The sequence below is a fragment of the Meleagris gallopavo genome, chromosome 11, assembly GCF_000146605.3.
Source record: "Meleagris gallopavo isolate NT-WF06-2002-E0010 breed Aviagen turkey brand Nicholas breeding stock chromosome 11, Turkey_5.1, whole genome shotgun sequence".
Classification (NCBI taxonomy): domain Eukaryota; kingdom Metazoa; phylum Chordata; class Aves; order Galliformes; family Phasianidae; genus Meleagris; species Meleagris gallopavo.
Window position 1 is genome coordinate 20,676,976 of NC_015021.2, and position 13,653 is coordinate 20,690,628.

Below are 13,653 nucleotides of genomic sequence, written 5' to 3' on the forward strand. Positions count from 1 at the left end.
TGTGGCATTTAATCTAGGATAGTCATATATATTTTTTTTCTTTCGACTTTCTTCTTAGCAATTAAGAAAATAAGAATGTTCCTTACTTCATGCACTATCACGACTTCACATGCGATTGCCTTTATTTTGAAGTGATGTTTGCAAAGCATTTCAGCCCAGCTGTTCCCATGAGAGCCCAGGTGCTCTTTCTGAGGCTGCAGATGGCTCAGAAGGGTCAAATATAGAGAAGGGGACCAAGGGGACCCTTCTCACCTGAACAGACCTTGAAAGCCCAGAGGTCATCCTGGGAGAGAGGTGTGCTTTCCATTGGGAGTATCTGAAATAAATCTCTTTCCAAATGGGACCTCTCCTGCCAAAATTCCTGCATCAGTGGGAGGTCTATATCATAGGTACGTGTTGAGTTCTTATATTTGGTGGAGATTTTGTTGAGAACCTTGCCTTAAATAAGGGTTTGCATGACCTCAGAATATAGTCTGATGGATAGATAGGTAGACTGATAGATGTAGATATTTGAAATTACTGGTGTATATCCATATCTATATATTTATGTGTGTGTTATTTTTATTTTATATATATATATTTAAATATATATGCCTCTCTCTCTATATAGAACACTGGCCATTTATCTGTCTTTCTCTCCATATATGTCTTTGGTTGTGTACTTTTTTTTATTTCATGCTCCCAAAGGAAAACTGAGAGAAATGTCCAAAGAATTACCAAAGGTGTTAAGTACATTTAATCTCTAATTCTCAGTCAGGTATTTTTAGTAAGCTAAGTAATAACTAAAATAAGTGTTTCCTCTCACTCTCACGGTGGTGGAACTTTAATTTATATGTTAATTTTTCTAATTAGAGGAGAAATCATAAAAGAGGGCTTACTTTTCTTAAGTATGGTCTCACATTGGTCTAAAGTATAGTAGTCAAGAATTATAATGATGTGCACAGTCTGCCTTGGTTGATGGCAGCCGCGAAATACCAAGGTGGAACTGACAGCATTTGCTACTGCCCCAAAACCAGCCTGAATACTCGTTTGCCATGAGGTCACCATCTCAGGGGTGCGTTTCAGTCTCCTGCTGCTGCTCTGCCACTAGGAATAGAACGGCTTGTCTTAAGCATTAGAAATAACTCATTTAAGTGGTCTCTAGCACGATTTGGGGCTTTTGATTCATTCTTCTGTGTGTCACCTGGCAGTGTTCCTGAAAGAGGTACTAGAGAAAGTCTGTGCATGTCAGAGAACATGTGGAACTGCCTTAATTCAGATGGCAAAACATATTGCTTCATGCAGGAAACTGCCCTTAACATATTTTAATCACCTGGGGTTGCGTCTGGAATTGGTTCCAAATTAATCCCAGTTTGTTATTTATGTAACTGCGACCAAGATCCTGACCAAGAGTTCTGAATTTCAAGCTAGCAATTGTATTGGATGCTTCCACACTAAAAATTTGGGGGTTTATAATCTGAATTAGGTTTAGACTGGGACACATTCTCTCCCACAAACATGTCCCTGCAATTTACCTATTAGATATCTGATCCTGAAAGTAGACTGTAAAACTATCAGAATAAACCACATGACAGTGCTTTCTTGAGCTTTCCTGTATTAAAACACTATTTCATGTGCTAGCTTCTAAAAAAAAGAAATCATTTACAGTCTCCATGTCAAGGTCTATAAACTTCATACATTTTATTTCTGCTTTATTTCTTTTCTATGCATTGCCAAATATTGCTTTTGTGTAATTGAAACAGAGCTGTAGTTTGATTATTAAGCAGAGGGAAAGTAATTGTTTTGAGCTCTAACTGGAAGCAAACCTGGAAAAGTGGGTATTTTCTTTTATTTTAGTGACACATTAGAGAGTACATCTGCTCAGGGCAAGGAGCCTCAAAACCAAGGGGTGGTTTCATGTGGTAGCTCAGGGGCGTGAGTTTGAGAAGACGTCTTGTTAAGTTGTATAATCTACCTTCACTTCTCCTTTCCTCTTCTCTATTCTGCCTTCTCCAGTACTTCAAAACATCTGCTATTGACATTATCTCTCTGGAATCAACTCCATTGCAGGCAGCACCCCGGGTCCTGCTCCCAGCTGGGGACAGAGCAGGCAGGGTCACAAGCACCATGGGTCCCTGCCACCTGGCCTGGGCTGTGCAGCAACCCTGACATCTCTGGCACTTACACTGGCTTGGCACCCCCAGCCATGCATTCTGATGGAAACAATACTCAACAGGCTCAGGTGAAAGGAGGGCATTACATTGAGTAAGCAGAGGATGATTTCTAATTTTAACCCTAAGAGGAGTGTGAAGGCACCGTGTGATGCCACCTGGGTGCAGTTCTTCATCGTGAAGCCAAGACCGAGCAGAGCAAATTTCAGCAGTACCCCTCAGATGGCCGTGAGTCAAGTAATGCCAGTGATGCTTGCCAGCTGTTGACATGTCTGCACAGCAGACACTCCTCTTTTGTCTGCCAACAGTTGCTTATGACCAAAAATAGTGACTTACGCTACAGCGAATACAAAAACTTAAGTACTTTCACATTGTGCTAACATTGATGTATACAACAGCAAAAAAAAAAATATATATATATATATATATCTCGAGAGATATGGGCAGCATTCTATGCACGATGAAGAAAAGAAAGGCAGGATTCTATCGTATTCATAAATCTGTTGATCTTCCCGGATTATCAAAGCGTTGCTCTGTGCTAAAAGCAAACCGTTGCCTCTTCCCTTTCCTATAGAAGTACAGGATGGCTGATTTTCCCCAGAAGGAGTTTCCCTTTGTAGCGTTTCTCCAGCGGTACCATGTGCCTTGGAGCAGATGTCGGCTAACAGGGAATGCTGCCTGTAGATCAAGTTGCTGCTGCCAACTCTCGCGAGCTTTGTGTCAGAAACAGTTGATTATAATGTCAGTACTGTCCAATTTACGGGCTTAGAGCAGCAGCTGCACACTGCGTTTTCCCTGAAGTATTCAAAGACCCCGAATCTTTAAAACTTTGTAGTGCTTGTAATAGAAGTGAGGTAAGTGATTCTCTGTTTCCACGTCTCTGTCTGCCAGGGCTAATTTACGGTTCCGCTTGATTTGCACGGGAATTGTGATCTTTTAAACCGCTCCGCTCTGCCCATTTGTTGCTCTCTTGGGAAAACTCACTTTGCTCTGCAAATGGAACGAGTAAGCAGGCGTGTGGATCAGACCTCGGTGTTATTTAAGGGATTCTGGGCTGAGTAAATTAAAATGAGCCAGAAATCACTTATTAATTCAGCCATCTTTTCTATTTAAATAGTGACTTTATGATTTTATATAGGTTTTTTTGTTTGTTTGTTTGTTTTTTGTGGCTGGGTAAAGATATGTGGGGAGAAGAAACAATTATTGAAATAAATTTTATTCCCCTGTGGAATGAGAATATAAAAGCATGTTCTGTTTAACTTCTGCTGGAGAAAACTACCACAAAACTGGCTTTTTACTGTATGCAAATGCATTACGTGATATATCTCTGCTCGGCTGAGGTTGATGAGCTGAAGCACTCTGCTGCTGTTTTACTTTCATAGTAGTAAGTGATGTTTGTTTTTCTCATGTAACGTTTCTCGGCGTAAACTCAACTTTACTGTGTTGGGTTTGTTTTAATGCAGCGTGAGAAACGTTACTAAATGTAATATTAGTCATACATTGAAGGTGTCATAATAAGCTGCCCTTGTTACTTCTGTCAGTATAGAGAAACGTGAGAGCAGGCAAACTCTTTAATTCAGTAGTACAAAACTCCTGCATTTTTTTTAAGCTTGATCTGTTTCATACTTTTCGTTTTCTACCTATGCTATTGCAGAGATCATTGGGAAGGTGGTGCAGAACTGAATCTTTAATTCTTTTTTCTTCTAAAATTCCTGCCTTTGGGATCGAAAGTTACACTTATGTGTTTTGCAGTGCTACTACAGTGTTATATTCCTGTCCCATTCTTTTTTAATTTACTGGAGAGGGCAGAGGAGAGTTAACTTTAATTACATTTAGATATTAAAAGCCTCGGGACCTTTAACATCTCTATTTTTTCTTATTGCCATTTGTTTTCTTGGTAATGACTTTTACTTTTTCTATTAATAACCTTTTATTATTTCCAGTTTGCTGCTATCTCTTAGTCCTGGGTTCATGCATTAGAAGTGAATACATGATGAGGAAAAAGTGTCAATGGAATGATAGACTTAATTACTTTTCCCTCCTCACAGTGCTCTGTAGTTGACTACAGTTCCTACTACCATTTCTGAGTTGACTGTGAGGTGGGGGGCAAAGAGCTTAGCCCTACCCTAATCCTTACGTAGCTTTTCTAATCCATCTCTTAGATTTTGTGATGGGAATGAATGGATGAGAAAGGACTAACACTAGTGAGGGGAGCTGTGCAGGGACTACAGGCTGTTGGAGTGCTGTAGGAGCTGCTGCAACACATGGGTCCTGATTGAGGTTCGGCATACAAAAGGAGAGATTCCTCCACACCAAACTTAAAGATGGGTGGAGTGTTAGACCAAAGCTTAAAGTTTATTATCCCTTTTCACCACCTTTTTTTTTCTTTTTTTCTTACAAATAAAAAGACAAAAACATGCATGTTTATTTTTCTCAAGTTTACCTAATGCTTATCTGTCTTGATTAATAGTAAAAGTATTGACCCTGAGGGTTCTCGTCTATACATTTGATGCTATCTCAAAGTCAGGAACCTTGTACAAATTGTTCCTTTTTTATTTTATTTTCTTAGTTTATTTCTAGCAATATGCAAAGGGAGAGGAGCTCGTCTTAAGCACAAAGCTGTACTTTCCACAGAAATTAGCCACATTCCTTTTAAGGACACAAGTGCTTCTCATTAACAAAGAATGGCCTGTTTAAACTGGCTGGAGTGCGTAGGCTATGTACAATGGGGCAATAAGGAAAAAATAGAGAAAAGCTTTGTTGAGTGTTTTCAAATATGGAAGACATAGAAATTGGTTTATATAAATACTATTTTTCTGACTTTGAGAGGATGATGCTGGGTGTTTTAAAAACAGTGTTTGAACTACTGGTAAATAGAACTACTAATGTGCTTAAATGGGACGCATAATATCTATACCCTTTGCTTTAATATGTTAGCTACTACTTGGTTCTTAGGGAGAAAAGACCAGGCTGTACTTAAACTGTGAAGCCCCACCAGTGTAAATTTAAAAACAAAACAAAACAAAACAAAACAAAACTTGGTTTTATTAATGTTAATTTTAACTCAAAAATACACTACTTGTCATGATTATGATGGTTATGAACCTGGTTAAGTTGCTTTAGGGAAATAAGGTCTTGCAATATTTCATTAAGATCTTAGTGTACCCCTCTGTGCAGTCATCCAGATGAGTTCATGAGCTGGCACTCAGTTCAGAGGCCCTTTGCACACTTCACTTGCTTCAGCTCTGAAGATATATGGGTAAGGCAGTGAGACCACCCAGGGCTGCTTGGGGTTCACAGCAATGCCGTCCTGATGGTTTGCTTCAGCCCAGACATGTGCTGTGATGTGGATATGGCTCAAAGCTTAGATAGACTTGGAAATTTTTGGATTGAAACTTGCTTTCTAGCTTTTTTCTTTTTCTTTTTTTTTTTTCCCCTCCCCAGTGTTCATAGAATGCATGTTTATGTGTGGGAAAAGTCTGTGGCTAGTGATGTCTATTATCTGCCCTTATTGATTTGAGCATTCAAGTTGATAAAGAAACTCCTAGCAGAGGAACGGTTCATCGGGTACAGCTTTCTGTGTCACAGACTGTAAGATGTTCCACTAGTTGTGCTGGTGGAAATGCAAGTAGTGAAGTCACCTGTTGCAGACAGTGTGAGTTTGCTGGTGACTTGTAAACATATGATCTATGACTACTTGATTCTCTGGTCCAACTTTCTTTCTTCTTTGTATTTTTAGCAACAAAGTTTTCTGTAGCACTATACTGAGCATTAAATCCTAACTATTGCTTTTATGAGACTGACAACAAGGTATGGCTTGCTTGATCTTTGTGCAGGAGCACCATCTTAATTTAAGCGCCCTTGGGATGATCTGCATCCTTTTTGAATGAGCAGCTTTGACTCTGGTGTTAATACATGGAAATAATAATCCTGAATTTATTTTTCCTGTCTTTCAGGCATCATGGTTTTGACAAATGGAATGAGCACCTGTGCCAGATTTCTTATGTGGCTTCTTCTCCTGTATATGTTCATCAGGAAGGTAGTGCCTGAAGACAATATAATTACAACTAAGAGAGGCAGAGTAAGAGGAACAAACCTGCAGGTACTGGGAGGGACTGTGACAGCCTTCCTTGGGATACCTTATGGAAAACCACCTGTTGGTAGACTGAGATTTCAAAAACCACAGCCTTTCGAGTCATGGTCAGGTATCTGGAATGCCACTAAACATGCAAACTCCTGTTACCAGCTTATAGATACAACTTACCCTGGGTTTCCTGGAACAGAGATGTGGAATCCGAAAACTAACTTAAGTGAAGACTGCTTATACCTTAATGTATGGATTCCTTCTCCAAAGCCCAAGAATGCAACTGTCATGGTTTGGATATATGGGGGTGCCTTTGAGACTGGGTCAACTTCCCTACCTGTCTACGATGGCAAGTTTCTAGCCAGAGTAGAAAGAGTCATTGTAGTTTCCATGAACTACAGAACTGGTGCGTTAGGATTTTTGGCTTTGCCAGGAAACAAGGAAGTTCCTGGAAATGCAGGTTTATTCGATCAAAGATTGGCACTTCAGTGGGTTCAGGAGAACATAGCATCTTTTGGAGGCAACCCAAAAAGTGTGACTATATTCGGAGAGAGCGCTGGCTCGGCTTCTGTCAGCTACCATATCCTTTCTCCTAAAAGCCATCCTTTATTCACAAGAGCCATCATGCAAAGTGGATCTGCAAATGCCCCCTGGGCTGCAATTACAGCATCTGAAGCCAGAAGGAGAACAGTGGCTTTAGCTAAACAACTCCAGTGTCCCACCAGCGATGAGACAGAACTAATTCTTTGCCTCCAAGATAAGGACCCCAAGGACATATTGGAGAATGAAGTTTATGTAGTAAATTATTTCTCTCTTTTACACATTTATTTTTGTCCAACTGTGGATGGTGATTTTTTAATGGACATGCCAGAAACATTGATTGAGAATGGCATTTTCAAGCAAACACAGATTTTGGTTGGTGTTAATAAAGACGAAGGAACGAGTTTTCTAGTATATGGAGTCCCTGGCTTCAGCAAGGACAGTGATAGTTTGATTAATAAGACACAATTTGAAGTAGCTTTAACTCTGTCCTTTCCACAAGCAAGCCAACTTGCTATAGAATCTATCATTTTTCAGTACACGGATTGGGAAAATGAGCAAAAACCAGAATATTACCGTGATGCCATGGATGACGTTATTGGGGACTACCATATAATATGTCCTGTGATGGAGTTTGCCAAAAAAATTGCAGAAATAGGGAACAACGTGTTCTTTTACTTCTTTGAACATCGATCCTCAAAGCTCCCTTGGCCGGAGTGGATGGGAGTAATGCACGGTTATGAGATTGAATTTGTGTTTGGATTGCCTTTAGAAAGAAGAGTTAATTACACCAAAGCTGAAGAAATCTTGAGCCGGTCCATGTTAAGATATTGGGCAAGTTTTGCAAAAACTGGGTAAGTTTGCTGTAGAAGTCTGTTTGGTCAGATGGTTGTTATTGCATGGGCAGAAGAACTTGAACCGTGTTAATGGTGGTTTGATTCCTGATGGAATGCTGAGGCAGGATTAACTGTTCAGCTAGCCGGAATTCCTGTCTTAGTGCTTTTATCGGAACTATCTTAGTAAAATAAACTGTTACGTAGTTCACGGTGGTGAGTGAGCTTAAGAGAATAATGTGCGTTCACCTATGAAAGCAAACGCAAAACATTTTTTACCATGGTAGCAGCCATTACAAAGGAAGTTAATGGTCTCAAGTTTTAGAAATGAAATACTTAATATTTTGAAGACCTTAAACAGTAGAAATAAGAGCAAAGCCCAAGTAGCTGTGAGATGTAATTTGTTCAGAATGCGCACATGTAAATGTGGAGGTCTATTATGTTCACAAGATGAAATGATTCAGTTTGTTGGATGTTCTTCTCAGAAAGCTTTATGTTCCCATCTGCACTGTAAGTATAATCCTGACTTTCACTGAAGACGGTAACAAATCACTTGCTATTTCCATTAGGCTCATCCTTAAATGAAATACGTACTAGCCTGCATAAGAAGCAAATAAACATATTTCATTTGGATGTTTGAAATGGATTAAATATAGCCCCTCATTCAGTCTATTTATCTGGTGTCCAAGAGAAGAGAGAGACAGCTCTTGCTCTGCACGGTGGCATCCTGGGACTCTCTCAATGTACTATTAAGTTTGGAATGAAAACATTTCAGAGCAGTAAGAAAACCAGCTGCTACCAGAGCCGCGTACAATTGGTCTCGAGGCTGCAAGCCTCGTGCAGTGGGGGAGCTATCTTGCCTACTCAGAAGTTTGATTTGCACTCTCTCCTAATTATACATGTAGAAAACTGTGCTTGTGAAAATATAGGATCAAATGCTTAATTTGTGCTTTTAAAATATCTTATTTTTCAAGTCCTGTATTGTAGTTCTTTACTGTGAGAGTGCTGAGGTGCTGGAACAGGCTGCCCAGAGGGGTTATGGGTGCCCCATCCCTGGAGGTGTTCACAGCCAGGTTGGATGGAGCCTTGGGCAGCCTGGTCTAATATTAACTGTGGAGGCTGGTGGCTCTGCCTGTGGCAGGGCAGTTGGAGATTCATGATCCTTGAGGTCTTTTCCAACCCGGGCCATTCTGTGATTCTGTATGTCATGGTGGAGCTTTCTTTTTATTCATGAAGGGCGTGTAGATTTGGAAAGAGAGAATGAATTTTGGGACAGTATCTAATTATTTTTCTTATTTGACATCAGAAGAGACTGTAGTGCTCATTCAGTCCATGCAACCTTGTACGTAAAACAAAACATAGGTAGGATTTGGGCATTTCCAGTGATGGAAAATTCAGCACAAACATTGGCAGGTTATTCTAACTTAATACAGTTACAGCTATAAAGAGAACTTGTGTGTCTGATTGGAATGTGCCTATTCCAGTTCTTCACTTCCCAGATGCTAAATTTTGTTTGGCAGTTTCTGAGATTTGCATTACAGTTTGTGTTCCAAGCAGAGAGAATTCTAGGCTCTATTCAAATAACCCTTAATCCTTTTTTCTTGTTGAACAAAACAGGTTATACTCTCGTGTTTTTCATTGTTATACATTTTTTCCAAGTCTTGAATAATAACCGTGCCTCTCCTCCGGAACTGTGATTCATCAACACCTTGTTGGAACTTTCCGTGTTAGAATTAAACACTGTCATCCCCAACGAGTCCTCATTACAGGTGTCATCTGTCTTCTATTTCAACCTGATATTCCCCTGTTTACTCATCCAAGGAAAGTGTTATTTGCATTGACCATGCTGTTATGCTAGGAGCTGCTGTGTGCCTCTGCGTGATGGTTAATTGATCTGCCCCAACCCCACAGTCCTCATTTCTGTGCTGGCTCTGATTCAGCTCCAAAACCACTGCGTTTCTTATCTGGCACCAGCCTGAGGGCAGCCCAGCTGCTGCAGCCCCTTGTAGCCCCTTTAGGTTACACTCTGAGGGGAACTTTTTTTACATACAAACCTTGTTTAAACAGATTCACTTATGCCATGGTGGTTTATTTGTTTTTCAGAAGACATAATTTTATGTAGAAGTATTAATTATATTAACAAGCTCTATCTCATTTCTGTATTGGATCTTGAAATATACATATATATTTAGTGTAAGTGATGAGCTTTTTAACTCAGATTAATGACTGTACAGTTAAATATACTCATCAAAAGCATAATTTTTTGACATTGATTTTGTTCTACCAAAATTAAATGAAAAATTTATCTTAGAGCTCTTCCTGCTTCCCTCTCCTTTTGGAGCCTGAAGGCACCACTCCCTGTGAATTCTGAGTGAAAGGCTAATGCAGAGAAATGCATTCAGCAGGAGCACACGTTTTGGAAATGAGCTGTGTGCTTGATTTATCAATACCAGAATGCATGTGATAGATTCCCAAGATGAAGTCTGCATGATGAGGTCAGGCAAAACTTGGTAACAACTCCCTCATCCTGGAGACATGCTATGACAGCATTGCTTTGATGCTGGTGTCACTTAGGCTCTCATTGAAGGGCAAAGACTCCTTATTATATGCTGCAACCAGGATCTGATATCAGCCATCCAGAGACCCTAGATCTTTCCATTTACCAGAATCATTTATTAGCAGAAGAGAAATTTAGTTCTGTGCAAGATATTGCAGAAGAATGTTTACATCTCTGTCAAGATCAGGCTGGGGGGGCTCTGAGTACCTGATTGAACTGTGCTCGTCTCTGTTCACTGCAACAGAATTGGATTTGGATGACCTTTAAGGGGTCCCTTCCAACTCAAGTGATTCTGTGATATATGTTCGTATGTATATAAAATTCAATTGCCTGCCTACCAATAACCTGCAAAATAGAGTATACAATCCTTGTTGCTGTAGCTGGCTAAAATTGAGTTCACTGAGGTTTAAGTTCACAGCAGGCTTTAGCCATCAGTCCAGACATCTCATCTGATTATCATTAGCGCTGTAACTAAATTAGCCTACAGGTCAAATTTCAAATGGTTTCCACAGCAAATAGCAAATAATCCCTCTCTCTGCTTCCAACGCAAGTATAAAAAACCATCAGTATTAGGGTCAACAATACACTCATGGAATTTATGTACCAGGAAGTGATCTGGTCACTTAACCTTTTATGTGCTATTTTTCCTCATCATCGAGACTGCAGATGTATTAAGTTTAATATTCCTAACGTAAAAAAGGGGATAAAAACTGTTAGTGACTCCAACAGTAATAGCTGATTGTTGTTTTCCCAGCACCTCTGAACACACAGTAAACATTTATATAGAACTGGGGAAGCCCAATTTGGCATAATGTTTATAGTCAACTCTGGCATGATCAAAGGACAAACATCTGGGGAAAAAATTACTATTCATGGCTCCAGTAGATGAGGAGAAGTTGAGCAAAAAAGATGAAAATCAGAAATATCGCATAGCACAAGTCTTAATGAGGGCGGTTGACCTAATATGCTAATACGCAGAAGTTCAAACGCATAAGCAAGGGAAGAACAGCCTGTAGAAGAAAGGAGATAAGACAAAGTTAACATGAACTCATCAAAGTCAGTTTTATCCTGGTGCTTTCTGGCTGGGAGGGCCCAGCTCAGCTCACCTCTAGCTCAGCAGCTCGCTATGGGTTGCCCCTCGCTCTGTGTTTCTCGTGAGGGGTCTACAAGCCCCCGCTTTCACCCAAATGATATCTGTTTTTCTTTCTCACTTGAACCACTTTTATTGGCTGTACTTTCAGTATCAAGCAAGTTCAGCTGATTATCCCAGCTTTTCCTTAGTGTTGTTACCATGATATCATCCAACGTTTTTTCTTGGCATATGTTTGAGCCTTGAGAGAACAACACTGTCATTGCTCCCTTGGAAATCTCACACACGGAGAGAAGAGGGTTATTACTGGTGCTTTCTAAAAAAAACATCAAGTCTAATATATTTATATTATGGGAAAGAATGGATTCCAAAATCGATTGCCGTGATTTAAATTTGGGTTTAAGAACATTCCGTTTTCCTTCACCTAGGATCTTCTCATCTGAGTCTTGTGTTTAAGACTATCGGCAGATGAACGTCACTTAATAGCCTTAATAACATTAGATAGAAATCCAAACATCATCAAATTTGGATAGGCAAAGGAACGTGGCCAAATTGTATTCGAATGAAAACCTAAGTGTGATATTGATGCAATATGGAAAGAGGAGACTCAGGCTCGGTATAATCATGTTTTTGTATATAGGTGAAGTTCATTGTAACAGTTGGTTAGTTTATCATAGTTGGCCTTCTGAATGCTTCCCAACATAACTGATTTTAAGTGAATTTCACAGTGATAGAAATAAATTTAAATTTTTATTTTGAGATACTTCTCAAATTCTATTCTCTGCTGCACTTTTGATGTTCTGGAGAAAGCTTTTGAAAGCAAGCAAGTGACTCTAACAGGTACTATCAATCATGACCAGCAGAATGCTCCGCTAACTCCAGTTAGAAGTAGTTTTATTTATCGTGGAAAAATATATGGCATCCCAAATCAGTGGTTGCTAGGTTATGCTTTTTGCATTATTTTATTTATTAGATTTGGTAACTGTATTTTTTAGATAGAAGTGACGTAAGCTGACAAGGAGATAGACAAATCAGATGAGCTGAGAACTCAAGACTGTAGTGGAATGTACAGAAATAATATTTTTTAAGGCTTTGTGAAAAATGTTTTGGATAAAAGGAAACTGGCAAAACTTGTCCCGCTGCCAGTTTTACAACTGCAGAAACAAATCTTTGCAGCTTTTTCTATAAAGTGAAGCCTTTGAAATATTTCCTCCTATGTTTTAAGGGAATTTGTGAGGCTTTGATTGTCCCACAAAAGCTCTGAAGCACTTTGCCCAGTTATTATTGCCTTTCCCTGATGTTCCACTGGTAGACATATAATAAATTTCAGTGCTTTTGTTACTAACTTATCACAGCATGTTTATAGATAGTAGTTTCAGAGCAGTGAGAACCAAAACAACAGCCTCATATAGAGTCCAGAAAAGAGACTGAACTGGGGATCTATATCGTCTCTGTATGGTAAGGGAAGAGTATACTGGGAAAAGAAAAAAGATAAAATAAACCTTCCAGCCACTTGAAGTTATTTCGGTAACTAAGAAAGTTTACATACCACTGAGCTATTTGGTGATAGGAAAATATTCCGTTCCTTGTGTTGGTGGAAAAGCAAAGCTTTAATTTTGACCCAAAAGAGCAAGCGCATTCTCACGTTCTGTGTCATGGGAATCATGTGTGAGCCATGAAAAAATACTGTGGGAATCATGTACATGCGTAAAAATGGTCTAATTTTCGGAAACCTATTGTCCACTATACCTATTTCTCCACATTTCATTTCTGGAGCACTGGCTCATCATCTTTCCATGGTCCATATGTATTCTTGTATTCAGAAGCTGCAATGGAAATGAGTGAAGCAATTCATTTGAAAATAGTGCATCATGAAAAAAATCAGTAACTAGAGACTCTTGGCAGTCATCTCTGTTTCTGGCTTGCAAGCTGACAAGCTGTCATTGAATTTCAAAACTGAAAACGGGAATGTTTGACTCAGTCATCTTCTGAAAAGAGGCCTGGGATACAAATTGTTTAGATTGGCTTAATATTGCAAATACTGCAAAATTACAAGAAGATGCCTTGTTGCTTTTCATATGTGCAGCAAATGCAATTCTATCCGTACAGATTTTGTTCTCTGCAAAAGATGAGTCAAATCATTATTTCCAAACATGAGATGAGAACATCTATTGAAGAAATGTCCAAATATTGTAGGAGTAATTGAACGAGATGTAAAACTAAAACCTAAAACTATAATGCAAAGCTTTGCCTTGAGTATAGCACTGGCAATGCTTTACAGAAGAGAGTGAGCTCTAATGCAATTGCCAGGAAAGGGACAGTGGGTAAAGAATCTCTTCCTGATGACGGAAGAACTAAAAAGCTTCATGATTAAATCAGTGGATTTAAATTAGAAAGAA

At 39.3% G+C, this 13,653-nt stretch overlaps 1 protein-coding gene across 5 annotated transcripts in view; it reads left to right on the plus strand.

The window, feature by feature from the left end:
- BCHE (butyrylcholinesterase) overlaps positions 1–13,653 on the plus strand; it is a 49,974-nt gene that overhangs the window by 15,891 nt on the left and 20,430 nt on the right. For 4 of the 5 annotated variants that reach the window (XM_010716967.3, XM_010716968.3, XM_010716969.3 and 1 more), the window contains exon 2: positions 6,107–7,628. In XM_010716967.3, the coding sequence (XP_010715269.1) occupies positions 6,112–7,628 (1,517 nt within the window). In that variant the 5' untranslated portion in view covers positions 6,107–6,111. Of the gene's footprint in view, positions 1–2,858; positions 3,005–6,106; positions 7,629–13,653 lie in introns of those variants that run through there. The other variant, XM_010716966.3, reaches the window with a different exon arrangement.